At 42.1% G+C, this 20,156-nt stretch overlaps 1 protein-coding gene and 1 long non-coding RNA gene across 2 annotated transcripts in view; both read left to right on the top strand.

The window, feature by feature from the left end:
- LOC139023449 (uncharacterized) overlaps positions 1-20,156 on the top strand; it is a 763,591-nt gene that overhangs the window by 76,526 nt on the left and 666,909 nt on the right. The gene's annotated exons all lie outside the window — the stretch shown is intronic.
- On the top strand, positions 14,243-20,141 carry LOC111957147 (uncharacterized). The gene is made up of 4 exons (XM_023977884.3): positions 14,243-15,208; positions 18,457-18,615; positions 18,800-18,893; positions 19,392-20,141. Exons 1-4 carry the CDS (start codon positions 14,612-14,614, stop codon positions 19,955-19,957), a joined length of 1,416 nt encoding a protein of 471 aa, XP_023833652.1. The 5' UTR covers positions 14,243-14,611; the 3' UTR covers positions 19,958-20,141.

The following is a 20,156-nucleotide window of genomic DNA, read 5'->3' as shown; positions in this document are numbered from 1 at the left end:
CACCAACTACCATTTACTTGGTATTGCATGATGAAATAGTCATGACGTCATAATAACCTAATAACACGTTATGTCTTCTTGCACAATCAACAAAAAAATTAAATGTCCTAACAATACATATTTTTGCATAAAACATTAAACGTGTTTATTGAATTTAAATGATTTATTTTACACTAAATTCTGCTCAATTTTATACTCATCTTGTCTTGGAGACACTGGCCTAGTGTTTCACCCCACAAGGTTTACACATTTTAGTCGAGAGAACGAGCGAACACTGGGGTGTCGGGAGAGGGAACAGAGGGGACGTCTCAGCTGTTAACAGGTGTTACGTTTCTTGGCTGCCACGCACATATCTGCCCCTTACTTTCCAAGAGACAGATAGGAATGAGAGAGGGTCGGCAGGCTGGATGGTGTGACGGGGGGACAGGGCCATGGGAGAGGAGGGGGCTAGGTGTCCAACCACAGGCCCCCCCAGCAGGCAGCACACGACCCTGGAGCGTCCCAGGACAGTGTGTTCTGGGTGAGGGAGGCAGAGGTCCATTTATAACGGTGAAGTTTGTCGCCTTGCCAAACAAACGCCCCTCTAATACCACACAGGTCACTCCACCACACAGTATATTCCCGGGCAGAGACTGTTTATCCTGCTAAGTATAGCGCTTGGTTAAAATTAACTGTATTTATGCAGACATTAGCATTATATAGATTGTGAGTGTGCATGCAGATGTGTGTGTGTTTGTGCCACTGCTTTCACGCTTGCGCTAGTAGTGTCATGATATAAGTGCTACAGTTCTTGATAATACTCACTACTAATAAGGAGTGTAATGTTATTTAGCAATATCAGTTGAAAGTTCATTCCTTTCTGCATCTAACAATAGAGACAATCTGTGTCTTTTGAGTAATTGGGATGTGAAGAAGAATATGTAGGAATGACAGTTTGCCTTTGCAGATTCTATTTATGTGATAAGCCTTCAGGGTATATCCATTTACCCCAATACTGTCTTGCAGCTGACCTAGAGAACTGTTTGTTCTTAGTATGTGGACCAAGTGAATAGGTGTTCCAAATCTACAGGGTCAATCAGGACGCTTGCGCACACGCTTGCGCTCACACACACACACACACACACACCCACTCACTCACTCACTCACACACACACGCAAACACACACACACACACACACACACACACACACACACACACACACACACACACACACACACACACACACACAACACACACACACACACACACAAACACACACATAAGCAAGGTGTGCGGAATGTTTAAATGCTCCACACATAGCTCCTCCATTTGGCAGACATTGAGAGGGTGGGGCGGGACTTGAGTTTGGGCTCTCTGACGGCTATTTCTCTAGTTTCAATGTAAAGTGTCAGTGAGATGAACTCGATCTCTGGTTTATGTAATCAGCCCCACTACTGAAGCCTGTTACTCCTCCCGGCATCACCCACAGTTAAATGGCCTTACAGTGCCCCTGGCCTAGAGTGATATGAAGCGCTATTACTGTGAAGCCATAGTGACTTTAGGGAGAGATCTGAACACTGTTCTCCATATCTGGGAAAGCTTTCACAGTTTTTCTCAGTGTTTTGTGGTGCGCTACTTCGAGATGCAGTTTACCGCATGCTCCTCCTAGGCCTGTATTGGAGGACAGACATATTTGGGTAAATAATATCCACTGTATATTCTTCAGAGCTCTATATTCTCAGATGTACTATTGAGTGCCACTGTTGATCAACCACAGTGTTAAATTTAATTAGTCAGTAGTGTGAGTATTTGAATATCCAAAGTTGATTTATGAGCAATGTGTGTGCTGTGCAATAATCCTCTGAGGCAGCCTTGACTTTCCTTTCCCCTTGCTCACTTGCCGGCCAGCTCAATGGAAATGTTTTACTCCATGAAAGTGTTGCATGCGTAAGGTAAGGTAACCCTCTACGCTTCTCAAAGTGACACTAGCTGAGCCGAATGACCTACATTGTCGAAATTCATCTGTTGGCGTCCAAGGACAGGTGCGAATGCAGGCTTGGCTAATCTGGATGTCTCCTTAGCTGTATAATTTCTGGATCTAGGACGGGCTTGGAGGGCATTAGTTGGCACACGTGTCAACGATACAACAATAATTTAAAGTGTCCTCTTTGTTGAATTCAAGTTGCATGGTTAAAAATATATTACCTATCTACCACTGAACAAAAATATAAATTCACCATGTAAAGTGTTGGTCTCATGTTTCATGAGCTGAAATTAAAGATCCCAGAAATGTTCCATATGCACATGAAGCTTATTTCTCTAAAATGTTGTGCACAAATTTGTTTACATCCCTTTTAGTAAGCATTTCTCCTTTGCCAAGATAATCCATCCACCTGACAGGTGTAACATATTAAGAAGCTGATTAAACAACATGCTCATTACACAGGTGCACCTTCTGCTGAGGAGAATAAAAGGCCATTCTAAAATGTGCATGTCTAAAGTTTTGAGGGAGCGTTCAACTGGCATGCCAGAGAATTGAATGTTAATTTCTCTACCATAAGCCGCCTCCAATGTCGTTTTAGAGAATTTGGCACGTCCAACCGGCCTCACAAACGCAGACCACGTGTATGGCGTCGTGTGGGCGAGCGGTTTGCTGATGTCAGCATTGTGAACTGAGTGCCCCATGGGGGTTAGGGTATGGGCAGGCATAAGCTACGGACAACGAACACAATTGCATCACCTCATGTTTCAGCATGATAATGTCACATGTCGAAAGGATCTGTGCACAATTATTGGAAGCTGAAAATGTCCCAGTTCTTCCATGGCCTGCATACTCACCAGACATGTCACCCATTGAGTATGTTTGGGATGCTCTGGATCGACGTGTACAACAACGTGTTCCACTTCCCGCTAATATCCAGCAACTTCGCACAGCCATTGAAGAGGAGTGGGACAACATTCCACAGGCCACACTCAATAGCCTGATCAACTCTATGCGAAGGAGATGTCGTGCTGCATGAGGTAAAAGGTGGTCACACCAGATACTGACTGGTATTCTGATCCAAGCCCACTACCTTTTTWAAAAAGGTATCTGTGACCAACAGATGCATATCTGTATTCCCAGTCATGTGAAATCCATAGATTAAGGCCTAATGAATTTATTTCAATTGACTGATTTCCTTATTTGTTATATTTTTTAATTTTTWATTTAACCTTTATTTAAATAGGCAAGTCAGTTCTTATCACTAAATTCTTATTTACAATGACGGCCTACCAAAAGGCAAAAGGCCTCCTGTGGGGACGGGGGCCTGGGATTAAAAATAAAAAATAAATACAATATAAATATAAATATAGGACAAAAAACACATCACAACAAGAGAGACAACACTACATAAAGAGAGACCTAAGACAACAACATAGCAAGGCAGCAACACAACATAACAACAACATGGTAGCAACACAACATGGTAGCAGCACAAAACATGGTACAAACATTATTGGGCACAGACAACAGCACAAAGGGCAAGAAGGTAGAGACAACAATACATCACACAAAGCAGCCCCAACTGTCAGTAAGAGTGTCCATGATTGAGTCTTTGAATAAAGAGATTGAGATAAAACTGTCCAGTTTGAGTGTTTGTTGCAGCTCGTTCTAGTCATTAGCTGCAGCGAACTGAAAAGAGGAGCGACCCAGGGATGTGTGTGCTTTGGGGACCTTTAACAGAATGTGACTGGCAGAACGGGTTTTGTATGTGGAGGATGAGGGCTGCAGTAGATATCGCAGATAGRRGGGAGTGAGGCCTAAGAGGGTTTTATAAATAAGCATCAACCAGTGGGTCTTGCAACGGGTATACAGAGATTACCAATTTACAGAGTATAGAGGGCAGTGATGTGTCCTATAAGGAGCATTGGTGKCAAATCTGATGRCCRAATGGTAAAGAACATCTAGCCACTCGAGAGCACCCTTACCTGCCGATCTATAAATTAYGTCTCCGTAATCTAGCATAGGTAGGAKKGTCATCTGAATCAGGGTTAGTTTGGCAGCTGGGGTGAAAGAAGAGCGATTACGATAGAGGAAACCAAGTCTAGATTTAACTTTAGCCTGCAGGTTTGATATGTGCTGAGAAAAGGACAGTGTACCATCTAGCCATACTCCCAAGTACTTCAATGAGGTGACTACTTCAAGCTCTAAACCCTCAGAGGTAGTAATAACACCTGTGGGAAGAGGGGCATTCTTCTTACCAAACCACATGACCTTTGTTTTGGAGGTGTTCAGAACAAGGTTAAGGGTAGAAACATCTTTATGTTTGGACACTAAGAAAGCTTTGTTGTAGAGCGTTTAACACAAAATCCAGGGAGGGGCCAGCTGAGTATAAGACTGTATCATCTGCATATAAATGGATGAGAGAGCTTCCTACTGCCTGAGCTATGTTGTTGATGTAAATTGAGAAGAGCGTGGGGCCTAGGATCGAGCCTTAGAGTACTCTCTTGGTGACAGGCAGTGGCTGAGACAGCAGATGTTCTGACTTTATACACTACACTCTTTGAGAGAGGTAGTTAGCAAACCAGCCCAAAGACCCCTCAGAGACACCAATACTCCTTAGCCGGCCCACAAGAATGGAATGGTCTACTGTATCAAAAGCTTTGGCCAAGTCAATAAAAATAGCAGCACAATATTGCTTAGAATCAAGTGCAATGGTGACATCATTGAGGACCTTTTAAGGTTGCAGTGACACATCTATAACCTGAGCAGAAACCAGATTGCATACCAGAGAGAATACTATAGACATCAAGAAAGCCAGTCAGTTGATTATTGACAAGTTTTTCCAACACTTTTGATAAACAGGGCAAAATAGAAATAGGCCTATAACAGTTAGGATCAGCTTGATCTCCCCCTTTAAATAAAGGACAAACCGTGGCTGCCTTCCAAGCATTGGGAACCTCACCAGAAAGGAGAAACAGGTAAAAAAAGTTTGGAGATAGGCTTGGCGATGATAGGGGCAGCAACCTTAAAGAAGAAAGGGTCTAAACCATCTGACCCAGATGKTTWTTYGGGGTCAAGTTTAAGGAGCTCCTTTAGCACCTCGGACTCAGTGACTGCCTGCAGGGAGAAACTTTGTAGCTGTGCAGGGGAAAAAGAGGGAGAATCATCAGTGATAGTCCCATTAGAAGGGGTAGGAGATGAGGAAACATTGGACGGGCAAGGAGGCATGGCTGAGTCAAATAGGAATCCTGACTTATTGAAGTGGTGATTGAAGAGCTCAGCTATGTGCTTCTTGTCAGTAACAACCACATCATCAACATTAAGGGACATGGGCAGCTGTGCGGAGGAGAGTTTATTCTCCAGATCTTTAACCGGTTTCCAGAACTTCTTGGGGTTAGACCCACAGAGAGAGAACTGCTCCTTAAAGTTACAAACTTTAGCCTTCCGGATAGCCTGAGTGCACTTATTTCTCAATTGCCTGAACAATATTCAGTCAGCCTGAGTATGCGTGTGCCGAGCATTTCGCCAAATGCAATTCTTGAGGTGGAGTAACTCTGCAAGATCACGGTCGAACCAGGAGCTGAACCTGTTTTTAATTCTCATTTTCTTTATGGGGGTGTGTTTGTTAACAATACCACTGAAAATATAAAAAAAGAAGGTCCAAGCGTCTTCGACAGAGGGGATCAAGATGATTCTATACCATTTTACAGAGGCCAGTTCATGAAGGAAGGCTTGCTCATTAAAGTTTTTTAGCAAGCGTCTATGACATATCAGGAAATGTAATTTCAATAAGCAGCCATTACAGACACAGGCTGTAAAACAGTGATCGCTAAGGTCATTACAGAAAACACCAGACTGATATCTATTAGGATTATTTGTGAGGATAACATCGAGGAGAGTAGCCTTTTCTGGGTGTTTGGAGTCATACTTTGTGGGATTGGTAATAATCTGAGAAAGATTTAGGAAGTCCCATTGCTTTAGGATTTGGTCAGGTGGTTTAATAAGCATGTCCCAGTTTAGGTCTTACCTAGCAGGACAAATTCAGGCTTAGTGTAAGGGGCCAGGTGAGAGCTTAGGGCAGGTAGGGTACAGGCCGGTGCTGATGGAGGACGATAGCACCCAGCAACAGTCAACAAAGAGCTATTTGAAAGTTTAAAACCAGCAAATCAAATTGTTTGGGGACAGACTTGGTGGAGACAACTGAGCACTGAAGGTGATCCTTGGTAAAGATTACCACTCCCCCACCTTTGGAAGATCTGTCTTGACGAAAAAGGATATAACCAGAAAGTTTGACATCAGTATTCAAAACGCTCTTCCTTAACCACGTTTTAGTAATGACCAACACATCTGGATTGGAGCTGTGAACCCACACTTTCAATTGATCCATTTTGGTAATAAGCTTCTAGTGTTAACGTGCAGAAAACCCAGGCTTTTACGAGAGCAGAAATCAGTGAAGCAGATATCAGAGCACAAGTCAGAATTGGGGCTTACAACAGTAGATGGGCCAGGGTGTACATGCACATCAACAGTAATACAATCAAGGCACGGCATAGTACAGGGAGAGCTCTGCAGTGCTGATTTATGACATCTGAATGTGCATCAGATGGCAACAATATCATATTGTACAGCAATTTCATCAGGTAACAAGAATCCAAAGCCGGCGAGCTGTGGTTAGAATAGGATGGGAGGCCAAGAGTCAGTGTAACCAATAGTGAGTCAGAGTCCCGAGTGTGGGAACAAACATAGTCTGTCCCACGGTTGGGTAAAGAAAGTTTGTAGTCAGCAAAGTATGCAGGAGTCAAATAGCAAAATGCACAAGAAAAAAATAAAATATATAACGACTTGGGGCTAGCCATTGTAAGTTCAGAGTCACTCGCCCCAACAGTATGTGTGTGCTGGAGGTGAACGAAAGCTCGGGAGAGAGGGGGGAGTGTGGTGGGGGTACCTGTACCAGACAGGGGGAGACAGRCCAGGGCAGATGGTGAACAGATAGCCATGTGGAATCCAAGAAGCAGTGCAGCAGGCAATGGAAGTAGGTGTCACACCCACAAGGGAGAAGCTTTTATTTCTGGAGGCAGATTTCTTGTAGAAAATGCCAGTGAATGGTCTTTGAACAGCAGGAGGGGGCTTCAGAGGATGCTTCAAAGGCTCCTGACACTTGTTGGGCTCCAAGGCCTTGACACGTTTTACTTCACACCTTGGTGCTAAATGAATTTGTATCTGGTCTGTCCTTGCAAGCCTGGGAGCCTTAACTCAGCATTCAGTCCCCATAAAGTAAAATATATAAAACAATCTAAATAATAATAATACATCTTTGTAATGTACTTTATTTTTCTTCTTTGCTTTCAAAATAGCATCAGACCAAACACTACACACTCAGTTCCAGGTTGGATGGTGTCCTCAGGTCTCTGCTTATATGAACTGTAACTCAGTAAAATCTTTGAAAATGTTGCATATTGCGTTTATTTTTGTTCAGTATATATATGAATAACAACATAATATGTTCATCTGTAGATAGAGTATTTTCCCCGTAGCCCTTTCCTGCATTCAAATCGCCCTCTATTGGCTTCATGGGTGTTATGCTTTTGATATTTTTCATAATTAATCAACATTATTTAAAAATAAMAAAATCTGAAAATCCGGTGTTTCTATGTCAAAATGTTGTTGTATTTTAGTCTTCTGAGATCTATATAGTGTAATATTGGGATGCAAACTCATTGAATGTTTTTAAACTATATCTGACATGGTACAGAGGTGTCTTCTTTTTGTTAAGACCATAATCATGTGTGTGAGGTGTATACTTTTGTTTCAAAGTAGATTTGTTTAAGACTACCAAGAAACACAGAATCATATCATTTGTTTTGGTACTGCCCATATGAAGCTTATTTTTGGTCACAGGTCTAGGAATGATTGAAGAATTGCAACATTTACCTGGAGCTAACTCTGCAGATAGCACTACTGGGTGATTTGAAAAGTCATATTCAATCGATCAATAATATAATAATACTTTTAGCAAAACATTTTATCTTTAATTGACAATCTGTAGAAACTATGGGAATAGAAAGGTTCAGAATTGTTGTAAAACATCGCAGCACAGTTGAAAATATATGGCAAGTAGAAATCCAATATGGATGGTGTTAAGAGAGAGATGGGAGGGGTTGAGGGGAGCTGAAGGGTGGGACTAATAACAACAAACTAATGTAAAATATACTGTGTCCGTAAAATACATATACAGTAGGTTCAGAACTTTTGTGAAACAGCACAGTTGAAAAATATATGGCAAATAGAAACTGGATTGTCTTCAGAAATAGATGGGAGGGATTGAGGGTAGCTGAAGGATAGAAGTAAAAGAAAACAAAGGATAACTATTGTTAAATAGATTGTGTCCGTAAAATTGACAGTGCATGTCAGGCAAAAACCAAGCCATGAGGTCAAAGGAATTGTCCGTAGAGCTCCGAGACAAGATTGTGTCGAGGCACAGATCTGGGGAAGGGCATTGAAGGTTCTGCAGCATTGAAGGTTCCCAAGATCACAGTGGCCTCCATAATTCTTAAATGGAAGAAGTTTGGAACCACCAAGGTTCTTCCTAGAGCTGGCCGCCAAGCCAATCTGAGCAATTGGGGGAGAAGGGCCTTGGTCAGGGAGGTGACCAAGAAACTGATGGTCACTCTGACAGAGCTCCAGAGTTCCTCTGTGGAGATGGAAAACCTTCCAGAAGGACAACCATCTCTGCAGCACTCCACCAATCAGGCCTTTATGGTAGAGTGGCCAGACGGAAGCCACTCCTCAGTAAAAGGCACATGACACCACGCTTGGAATTTTCCAAAAAGCACCTAAAGGACTCTGACCATGAGAAACAAAATTCTCTGGTCTGATGAAACCAAGATTGAACTCTTTGGCCTGAATGCCAAGCGTCACGTCTGGAGGAAACCTGGCACCATCCCTACGTTGAAGCATGGTGTTGGCAGCATCATGCTGTGGGGATGTTTTTCAGCGGCAGGGACTGGGAGAATTAATCAGGATCAAGGGAAAGATGAACGGAGCATAGTACAGAGAGATCATTGATGAAAACCTGCTCCAAAGTGCTCAGGACCTCAGACTGAGGCGAAGGTTCACCTTCCAACAGGACAACGACCCTAAGCACACAGCCAAGACAAAGCAGGAGTGGCTTCGGAACAAATCTCTGAATGTCCTTGAGTGGCCCAGCCAGAGCTAGGACTTGAACCCGGTTGAACATCTTTGGAGAGACTTGAAAATAGCTTTGCAGCAATGCTCTCCATTCAATCTGACAGAGCTTGAGAGGATCTGCAGAGAAGAATGGGAGAAACTCCCCAAATACAGGTGTGCCAAGCATCATACACAATAATACTCTATGCTGTAATTGCTGACAAAGGGGCTTCAACAAAGTACTGAGTAAAGGGTCTGAATACTTATGTAAATGTCATATTTCAGTTTTTTGATTGTAATAAATTTGCAAACAATTCTAAACCTGTTTTTGCATTGTCATTATGGGGTATTATGTGTAGATTGRTGAGGGGAAAAAACTATATAATCCATTGTAGAATAAGGCTGTAACATAACAAAATGTAGGAAAAGTCAAAGGGTCTGAATACTTTCCGAAGGCACTGTAAGCTGGAAGTAGAAGCCTAAGTGTTGTTGTTCATTTGTTTACTTCAATTAGGGGAGGGGGGGTAGAGTTAGTGGAAAATTATAAAGGAAAATATATTGTAAAAATATGTGTATATATGCATGTATATTTGAGTGTGTGTGTGTGTGTGTATGTGTGTATATATATTTTAAAAAACATGTTTTTAAATGTAACCTTTATTTAACTAGGCAAGTCAGTTGAGAACAAATTCTTGTTTACCATTACAGCCTACCGGAGAACAGTGGGTTAACTGCCTTGTTCAGGAGCAGAACCACAGATGTGTACCTTGTCAGCTCGGGAATTTGATCCAGCAACCTTTCGGTTACTGGCCCAACGCTCTAACCACTAGTCTACCTGCCGCCCCAACTCATATGTGTATGAGTGTATATACAGTACTAGTCAAAAGTTTGGACACACCTACTCATTCCAGGGTTTTTCTATATTTTTACTATTTTCTGACATTGTAGAATAATAGTGAAGACATCAAAACTATGAAATAACACATATGGAATCATGTAGTAAACAAAAAAGTGTTAAACAAAACAAAATATATTTTATATTTGAGAATCTTCAAAGTAGCTGCCCTTTGCCTTGATGACAGCTTTGCACAATCTTGGCATTCTCTCAGTGCATTTCAAATAACAGGTGTGCCTTGTTAAAAGTTAATTTGTGGAATGTCTTTCCTTCTTAATGGGTTTGAGCCAATCAGTTGTGTTGTGACAAGGTAGGGGTGGTACACAGAAGATAGCCCTATTTGGTAAAAGACCAAGTCCATATTATGGCAAGAACAGCTCAAATAAGCAAAGAGAAATGACAGTCCATCATTACTTTAAGACATGAAAATCAGTCAGTCTTGAACATTTCAAGAACTTTKAAAGTTTATTYACTTGCAAAAATCATCAAGTGCTATGATGAAACCACCTCAGAGTTACCTCTGCTGCAGAGGATAAGTTCATTAGAGTTACCACCCTCAGATTGCAGCCCAAATAAATGCTTGACAGAGTTCAAGTAACAGACACATCTCAACATCAACTGTTCACTGTGTGAATCAGGCCTTCATGGTCAAATTGTTGCAAAGAAACCACTACTAAAAGACACCAATAATAAGAAGAGACTTGCTTGGGCCAAGAAACACTCACAATGGACATTAGACCATTGGAGATCTGTCCTTATGTCTGATGAGTCAAATTTGAGATTTTTGGTTCTAACCGCCATATCTTTGTGAGACGCAGAGTAGTTGAACGGATGATCTCTGCATCTGTGGTTCCCACCGTGAAGCATGGAGGAGGAGGAGTGATAGTGTGGGGGTGCTTTGTTGGTGACATTGTCCGTGATTTATTTAGAATTCAAGACACTCTTTACCAGCATGGCTACCACAGCATTCTGCAGTGATAGGCCATCCCACCTGGTTTACGCTTAGTGGGACTATCATTTGTTTTCAACAGATCAATGACCCAAAACAGACCTCCAGGCTGTGTAAGGGCTATTTAACCATGGAGAGTGATGGAGTGCTGCATCAGATGACCTGGCCTCCACAATCACCTGACCTCAACCCAATTGAAATGGTTTGGGATAAGTTGGACCGCAGAGTGAAGGAAAGGCAGTCAACAAGTGCTCAGCATATGTGGGAACTCCTTCAAGACTGTTGGAAAAGCATTCCTCATGAAGCTGGTTGAGAGAATGCCAAGAGTGTGCAAAGCTGTCATCAAGGAAAAGGGTGGCTACTTTGAAGAATCTAAAATAAAAAATATATTTGGATTTGTTTAACACTTTTTTGGTTACTACATGATTCCATATGGGTTATTTCATAGTTTGATGTCTTCACTATTATTTTACAATGTAGAAAATAGTAAAAATAAAGAKAAACCCTTGAATGAGTCAGTGTGTCCAAACTTTTGACTGGTACTGTAAATATTTCAAAAAATCTATCTGCAATATTAATTAAAGCTGATATACCCCATACATTWAAAAAAATAATTAAATAAACACTCTGTGACCCTGATTTAGCCCAGTGCAGTAAAAGGTTAAATGCATGTATTATAGTTTATGACAGTTTTGTATGCTAACATATTCTGTATACAGTACATTACAAAATGTATCCAAAAAGGCTTTGGAAAACCCTTTTCTTCAAACATCTAGGCCTAACTAAATGATCCTATTCCCATTTTCAGRTTCAATAAGCAGTGTTTGTGACTTTGTATTTATGTCTGTTTTTACACTTTCTTTCCATTGTTGCAAAGTACATACCGTATGTCCCAGACGGATCACTTCATCAAGCATGTTTTGATAGGTTTATAGGGTACACTGTTGAGGGGTCCAATTACCAGGCCCTATGTTAAAATGTATCCTTAAATGTCTTAACTCTGTATGAGTTGGCTAAGTGTGTGTGATGGTGTGGGAAGGATCTGACTTGATGTGTTAGTCAGAGGAGAGACACAGTATTATCATGGCTGTCACCCTTCTCCTATTTAAGCACAGAGGCTAAAGACCTTAAGCTCTTTCTCAGCCAGGGTACTAMAGGCCACAATCTGAACCTTTTTCTTGCTCCCTCACTGGGTGGGCGCTAGTTATAGCCGTTTCGCAGCCAGCAAAGAGCTTTCCGTAGCAATATACAATGCATGTGGAAGGTATTCAGACCATTTGACTTTTTCCACATTTTGTTACGTTACAGCCTTATTCTAAAATTGATTAAATATATTTTTTCCCCTTCATCAGGTAGCCTAGTGGTTAGAGCATTGGGCCAGTAACCGAAAGGTTGCTGGATCAAATCCCTGAGCTGACAAGGTAAAAATCTGTCGTTCTGCCCCTGAACAAGGCAGTTAACCCACTGTTCCCCCCGTAGGCCGTCATTGTAAATAAGAATGTGTTCTTATCTAACTTGCCTAGTTAAATAAAAGTTAAATATATTTTTTATAAACAATAACCTTTTGTAATTTTTGCAAATGTATAAAATGCTATGAGACTTGAAATTGAGCTCAGGTACATCCTGTTTCTATTGATCATCCTTGAGAGCACACAGCCAAAACAACACAGGAGTGGCTACGGGACAAGTCTCTGAATGTCCTTGATTGGCCCAGCCAGAGCCCGGACTTGAACCCGATTGAACATCTCTGGAGAGACCTGAAAATAGCTGTGGAGAGACGCTCTCAATCCAACCTGACAGAGCTCGAGAGGATCTGCAGAGAATGGGAGAAACTCTCCAAATACAGGTGTGCCAAGCTTGTAGCATCATACCCAAGAAGGCTCGAGGCTGTAATCGCTGCCAAAGGTGCTTCAACAAAGCTCTGAGTTATACATTTTTTATGCATTTGCAAAAATGTATAAAAACTGTTTTTGCTTTGTCATTACGGGGTATTGTGTGTAGATTGTGTCAGGTTTTGGCCAGGACTGTTCAGGTTTTGTTCACTAGATGTCCCCCTTGCACCTTTTTTGTACCTTTTGTTTTTCTTGCCCTAATTATTGTTTGCACCTGTAAGTCATTCCCTTGTTAGTATTTAAACCCTGTGTGTTCCYCAGTTCCTTGCTCAGTGTTTGTAAGTTAGCACCCAGCCCCAGCCCAAGCCTTGTTTTATATAGATATTTCTCTTGTTGGATTTTCCAGAGGTTCTCTGGTTTAGTTCTTGTGTATTATTTGAGTAGTCTTTTGAGGTTTGTTTTTCCCTGCTGTTTTTTACCACTTTGTGGAGTTTCTTTTGTATTTTGGAGGATTTCCATTTTGTGCCTCTTGGCTTTATTTTTGGACATTGTGGATTTAGTTTCTTTGCCTGAAGATTTTGTTCTTTAATTAAACCACCATCTCTAGTACTGCTGTGTCTGCCTCATCTTCTGGGTTCTGACGATTATTAGTGACTGTTTCTCGCACCGGGTCCTGACAGATTGATTAAGGAACTTTAAAAAAAAATCTATTTTAGAATAAGGCTGTAACGTAAAAAATGTGGAAAACGTTAAGGGGTCTGAATACTTTCCGTATGCACTGTACAACTGTCTTACATACTGAGACTCAATGCTCACATGCAGTTATTTCCCTGATGTTATCACAATCATTATTTTTCCAGCCTCTTGTAAACACTGCGAAGCTGTTAATTACTATGCCAGTCATTAATAAGGATCTAATTTAAAAAGTTCCCTTTTTGCAAACACAGCTGTTCTGTGTGAGTGGCACTTTTGACATGATTGTTGGATATTTTGAGTTGACTTAAAAATGTCCCTGACCGCTTATAAATAAAACACGTCAGTGACCCCCCTCTCCATCTGTAAGCACCTGTTCAGGCTAATCATGGTGAAACCACCAAGTGAGACAAAGTCTATAACCATTTACATGCAAATAAAGTAAAAAACTAAAAGTGTCTAGCGTCGTCCCAGACAACTTTCCACTCTGCCTCAGAGAGAGGAACTGTGTACACTGGCCATTTTGACACTTGGCAGGTGGGCCAGAGACTGGCTACGGTGGTGGGCTTAACATTTAAAGGCGCTCAGATGTCTGACAGCCCCTCCAGAGCCAAACTGCTGCCCCTCACGGCCTCTCACAGCCCCCCGCCCCCCTGGCCGGTCCCCTGCTGACGTCGACTGTGCCGTTTACATTTAGGTAGACAGGCTTATTCCATTCTTAATACCACCTCCAGTAAGGAGAAGAGCAGAGGTGTCAAGCAGTAGGTGAGAGACAGGGACAATCTCACGACCGGATGACTGTTAAGTCAGAACTCTAAAGGTGTTTCCACAGGTTACACTGACAGTTACTGGCTGTATTTTTCTGGTTTCACTCTTTATGGATTTGAGTTTAGTTAGTTTGATTTTCTTCATTTTTGTTGTTGATAAATTTGCATTTTATTTACATATCCGTCTTTAAATCAGCTTGTCTGTACAGTTGAAGAGGAGTACATAGGGATAAGGCTGGCTGCGTTTTTCAAAAGAGTTGTCCCGTCTGTCACTCGGACGTTGGTCATAAACCTTTCTGTGACCCTTTTTCTGTCTCGATTGGGTGTCCTGTCGTGATTCGGTCATGAGTTCAAAGATAGTGAACTCTAACTCAACCCCTGGAAAGCCAAGCACGATGGATAACCTAGCCGACTGCACTGGTGCCGGCTTGGACCTCATTCAGAATCGCATTGAGTCTCTGAGCAGTAAGATGGACAGGCTCATCAACATCCAGGAGAAGGTCCTCAATCGGCTGGACGGAATAACCCAGGACATCGATGGTATCGAGAGGGAGGTGGAAACTCTGAAGGTGGACAACGAGGAGATCCATATACCTGCAAGAGCCCTAACTCTTCCCCTGGCTCAAACCCAGGGTACAGGTGTGGTGAGCGAGGTGAGAGAGATGTGTCATGAGATGAGCTCCATCATGATGGCGTTGGACCAGCGCTCGGAGAAGCAGGCTGAGAAGCTGGACGGGATGGAGAATCTGGTCCTCAGCATCCAGCAGGTCATCAGATTCATCGGGGAGACGGTGAAGAGCTCCCGGGTTATGGAGATGATGTTTATGCATCCTGCAGCACGCAAGGCCTCCAAGTCCAAAGACAGTAAGAGCAAGGTGGACGTTAAGAGGCAATCGTCTGCAGAAAAGAGCGAGAGCTCAGTTACTAAGAAGACCGACAAGGTGAGACTGGAAGCTCAAACTGCACTAACCAAAGAGGTGTGTTTGTGCAGGTCTATGTAGACTGTATTAAGGGTTCTTTATTAAGGCACTTTATGAACTCTTTACTCAACAAAACTCTGGATTATGTTCAAGTGAATTTAATAATAAAACACTTGTGTTCAGGTGTTAATTTAGAATGGATTGATGTTATGGATGTTTTGATGGGCAACGTAGGTTAGATGAATTGCTGGGTTCGCTGTTTCCTCACGCTCCTGCAAATTACATGTCCTTCAAAAATGTGCACATTGTATTCAGGCTCGGAGATAAGGTGCTCCATGTTTCCATGTTTGGTTTTTGATTTGGTTTAGTTTTATGACATTGGCACTGCAGAGGAAAATGATCAGAGCAGCAGAGCTGGCTAGTCAAGTGGAGATCTGTTTCCTAAGGAAGGATTGTGGCTTGGCTCATGCTATTTTTCCTCATGAAGTGGTGGAAGATGTGTCAAAGCAATATGACTTTGGGACATAGCGATCTCCACTGCTTGTATAGTGCCATGCAGAGCACGCCATATTGTATGGAAGGAGCCAAAGCCTTGATACTTATACCCAGTGTTGAAATTGGTGGGGAACATTCCACCACCTCATGATCAAGTACAGTGGTATATGAAAAACAGCATCTGTTTACAATGCTCAAGCAAAAGGACTCAAATTTGCCCCCACCTTTCACCACCTACAGTAATACACTTACTGCCCTGCTCATACTGTACATTAGCCTACATTCTACCCTACGTTGTCCCACATTCTCCTCTACATTCCTCCTTGGCCTATAATGTGGCCTCCGGCATCTGGGGTGCTGAGGGTAAGGACCCCCTCTCTCTTTCTCTCTGTCACTCTCTCTATCTCTGTCTCTCCCTCGCTTGTTTTCTGTATGTCTTTCTCTCTATTGCGGTATCTCTCTCTCACCTTCTCAGTCCTGTAGTGGCATGTTGAGAGGTCCCAGCGTGGATATACTGTAGACGTACTATGGTTTCAGTGATGTGTATTGAGTTCTGTTACCTATATATTCATTACAATTCAGAGCATCCCAAATGTACATTATTTACCTCCATTGTTTCAGATAAAGCTATTCATAACTCTTTATTAGCAATCCAGCCATGGTAACTGTGTCAAACAGCCATTGATTTAAAGGGTCTAGTAAATGATTGTTCTTCACACTGCGTGCTACATTTGAGGCTGGCACAGAGGCTGGAACAGAGGCTGGCACTGCTTCAGATGCGAGTGGCTCAAAATAAGCAGGAGATGATTGACCTATATAGGACAGTGTGTTTTTAATGGTGGAGTGGTTGTACCCTGTAGATGCTTTATTCAGGTGATCGGTCTTACTTGGGATAGAGGGTTGGGCCAGTAAAATAAAATATCTTAATTTGAACAGTTTCTCACAGCATTTAAATAATCCTGCAGCAACAGGAATGTAAATTATTATGTGGATTATAATTCAAGGACATTTTTGTAGGGGTTGAGTCTGAAATTCTAAAGTGGAAATTAAAAAAGTTTTAAGCCTAGTTAAACCTTGCATGTACTATACATTTGCATACGCAGGAAAGTTCTCTGTGACGACAGAGTGATCAAAATAAGATATTACATCTGTATGTACTAGCAAGCATGTGAAACTAGTTAACGACTCAATGATCTTAGGGAAGTAACTAGAAGCATTTGGTACTGGACTGATTAGGTGACAGAAAGAGAAGAATTTGAATCATAATGTCAACCGTCCAGTGCACTGGGTTAAGTAGTCCAAGTACAATGAGTAGCACTGTTTTTGTTGTAGAAGGTTAACTTAAACCCAAATCCTCTAGGCTTAAGTCCCAGTCACTTCCTTCCAACTTCAACAAGCACTTCAAGTTGTTGATTCAATGTGACCAGCAGTAACACACTGAGAGTGGTCTTAGACACAGAGACACTGAAGGTCAATGGCTAGTACCGTTTGGTATTAGAGCCTTAAGCGGGACTTATAGGTACCTCAAAGCCAGTTATCATCCCTTTCCATTACTGGCATGAGGGTGGATGCCAGATTGGTATCTGTTTTCATGCCCAGGGTCTATTACCTGCAAGCAGTGACCAACTCATATAGATGGTGAATGAGATACATTGTAGTGTAAGAGTTTCCACATGTCATGGTGTATAGTAGTGTAGAGTATGTGTACTAGGAAATTAAGAAAGCGGTCCTGTAAATAATTGTAATGTATTCAGACCCTTATTTGGTGAGTTAAGGGTCTTTCCATTTCAACACAGTTCTAGCACAAAACCTCAAACTACGATACAGACTTGACATTTTCAGCGTGATTTGAGGTTAGAACTCGAACAGCAACTAAGTGGTCATATAAGTCCACACGTAAGGGCATACATACCTCTGTGATTGTCTATTGGCTACTGTATGACTCAGATCACCAGGAATTCTTGTTGTCGTCAGAGCTCTCGTCAGGCGGTGGCTCCAGCCTCCGGCCGTCTCATTCACCTCTAAGGTGTGAGATAACTGTCTACCGCAGACATTTGTCAATGTGGTCCCCCCCACACACACACCACACAAACCACACACATATCGTACCACTGTGGAAATCCCCATCCTCAAAATATCTCCTCTGCCTTACTACTGAGCAGTGCTTACCTCACAATCAACAACACAATATATTTTTTAAGATGTTGACCTGCTCATTAAAGGACTGGAGTGTTTACTATAGTACTGGGTAGCCCCTCGGGTTCGAAGTCTGTTTGAGAATACTTGTTTGGTTGGTTGCAGGCAATTTCTCCGCTTAGGGTCAGTATTGCATTCCATCGCTCACTGTGACAAGTGATAACTATAAATTCACAGCCTCGCACATATGTACCAACCTATCTATACATCTGCTGCGGACAATCAACATCATGCTTTGACTGAAACAAGTTTGGCTTTGTAGTTTGTATTAATACAGTACCAGGATGCTAACTTGAATAAAACAACTGATCAGGCTAGGCTATATGTTTTGACGGTTACATTAATGTTTCTTTCATCTTTAACATCACATTCAGTCATTCATTTTATTAATTTCACATATTGTAACAACTGTTTTCATTTTTCATACTGTCAAATGTTCATGTTCATTTGTAACCTACCTCTCTCACTACCACTCACCTTCCTCCTTACCCTCTCTAACAGTGTCATAATCCATTTCATGTTGCATAACATTCACCATTGTCCAACTAGCATTGCCATGTTGTCTGTCTCCTTAACAGAAAACTACCTCTACTAAAGCCACTAAAGGGACTCAAGGGATGATAACCACTAAATGTGAACCCAAACCTAGTAGACCGGAGACCACTCACAGTCACAAGACAACAAAGCTCCACGGACCAAAGCATTTTCTCACAATCCGCAAACTCTGCGGAAACTTTGTACGTGTAAACTTGCTCACAGAAAACATGTTTATCATGAAGTTTCTGTGCAGTAAATATTGTAATTACATAGTGGTAGCGGTTTCAGGGAAATATACATATTTTACCTAGTTTTGAAGAATGTTGAAATGTAGACCAAATGCAGAACGTGATGATCTTATCTTTCGTTCTTCCCTTCCTTTAGTCAAAAGATCACAAGGGGAAGGATGGGAAGGAGAAGTCCAGTCTGAGCACAAAATGTCTGAAAACACAGAAGAAGAAACCCCCAGATACAGCAGGTGTTCACATCACAGTACATTAAAATGTATCAACAATAGCTCACAGCCATACAACACACACACAGTGACCTTTACCAGTCAAAACAAACTAACTCATACACAGCAGCACTCACAACATGTAACATGTGAGATGTAAACAACATGTGTTCTGAAAGCTTAGAGAGCGGGAGAAGAAAATAGACTTCTTTGAATGATACTATCTTGGAGCCACACAAAAGGTAACAAACTGGCTAGTCACAACAGTCTTCCTGTCAGACGTAAACAACAGTATTGCGCTAACAAGTACATCATGAAACCAAAACATCAAAGAGAATAAAAAAGATCAGACTGACACTTCAGACAACCACCTGCCATCATCTTAGGAGGATACTAGGAGTGTGTAGGACATTCTGAGATATTGTGCAATCATCTGATTATAGTTACTAAAGGGAAAATCATGCAGGTGGTTGAATTAATTATAACTGTATCCCCTTGGCCATTTTGTTTGTTCCAATGCAGACACCATCTCTCTGAGGAAGCAGGCGTTGCTGCTAAAGGAGGTTCAGAAGCTCAACAAGGAGAATGCAGAGAGATCATCATCAGGTCACCAGCAGCAGCTTACCCCTGATGGCGTCTTGGACCTGGAGGCTGGATCTGGAAGGGCCTCAGAGGGGTTGGGGTCATCACAGACTGGGTCCCTCAGCCCGAACCTGCTGGACTTGATCCTCAAGGGCCCCAAGGCGCCCGTGACCGAAGAGGAGTCATTGTCTGAGGAGGAGAGGGAGGCAGCAGGAGATGGACTAAAAGTGGAGGAGAGGAAGGAGGAAGAGGAGGCCATAAAGAAGCAAGAGAAGGAAGACCACCTCAGTGAATCCAAGTTCAAGGAAGAGGAGCGAGAGGAAGAACTGTTGAAAATCACAGAGCAGCCTGAGGAGGTTAGAGGAGCAGAGGAGAGAGAGGGGAACAAAAAGTTGGAGGACAGTGCAGGCCCATCAGAAGCTGCTGATATGTCAGTTAAAGATCTCCCTCCTCTCCCACCCTCCCCTGAAGCTCCAGGAGAGACTGGCTCTATTCCAGAGAGGTAGAGTATCCCCTCTACCCTCCTCAATCCCTTCCTATTTATTTTATTTGATGTATTTATTTGTTTCGTTCTCTGTCTCTCACTCTCTGTCCCTCTCATTCTCTCTCTTTATTTCTCTCTCTACTTCAGTACCATTCACTCTGTGATGCCTGTCTTTCAAATACACACACTAATTTCTAAAATAAACTCAGCAAAAAAAGAAA

The sequence above is a fragment of the Salvelinus sp. IW2-2015 genome, linkage group LG32 (assembly GCF_002910315.2).
Source record: "Salvelinus sp. IW2-2015 linkage group LG32, ASM291031v2, whole genome shotgun sequence".
In the NCBI taxonomy this organism is placed as follows: domain Eukaryota; kingdom Metazoa; phylum Chordata; class Actinopteri; order Salmoniformes; family Salmonidae; genus Salvelinus; species Salvelinus sp. IW2-2015.
This window is presented reverse-complemented; position numbering and strand designations above follow the sequence as displayed.

Bases quoted from the DNA above. Each gene is read 5' to 3' on its own strand.
- LOC111957147 (XM_023977884.3), top strand. From the start codon at position 14,612: ATGAGTTCAAAGATAGTGAACTCTAACTCAACCCCTGGAAAGCCAAGC. The intron at 18,616-18,799 runs GTACGTGTAAAC...CCCTTCCTTTAG, and splicing joins GCAAACTCTGCGGAAACTTT to TCAAAAGATCACAAGGGGAA. The intron at 18,894-19,391 runs GTGTTCACATCA...GTTCCAATGCAG, and splicing joins GAAACCCCCAGATACAGCAG to ACACCATCTCTCTGAGGAAG.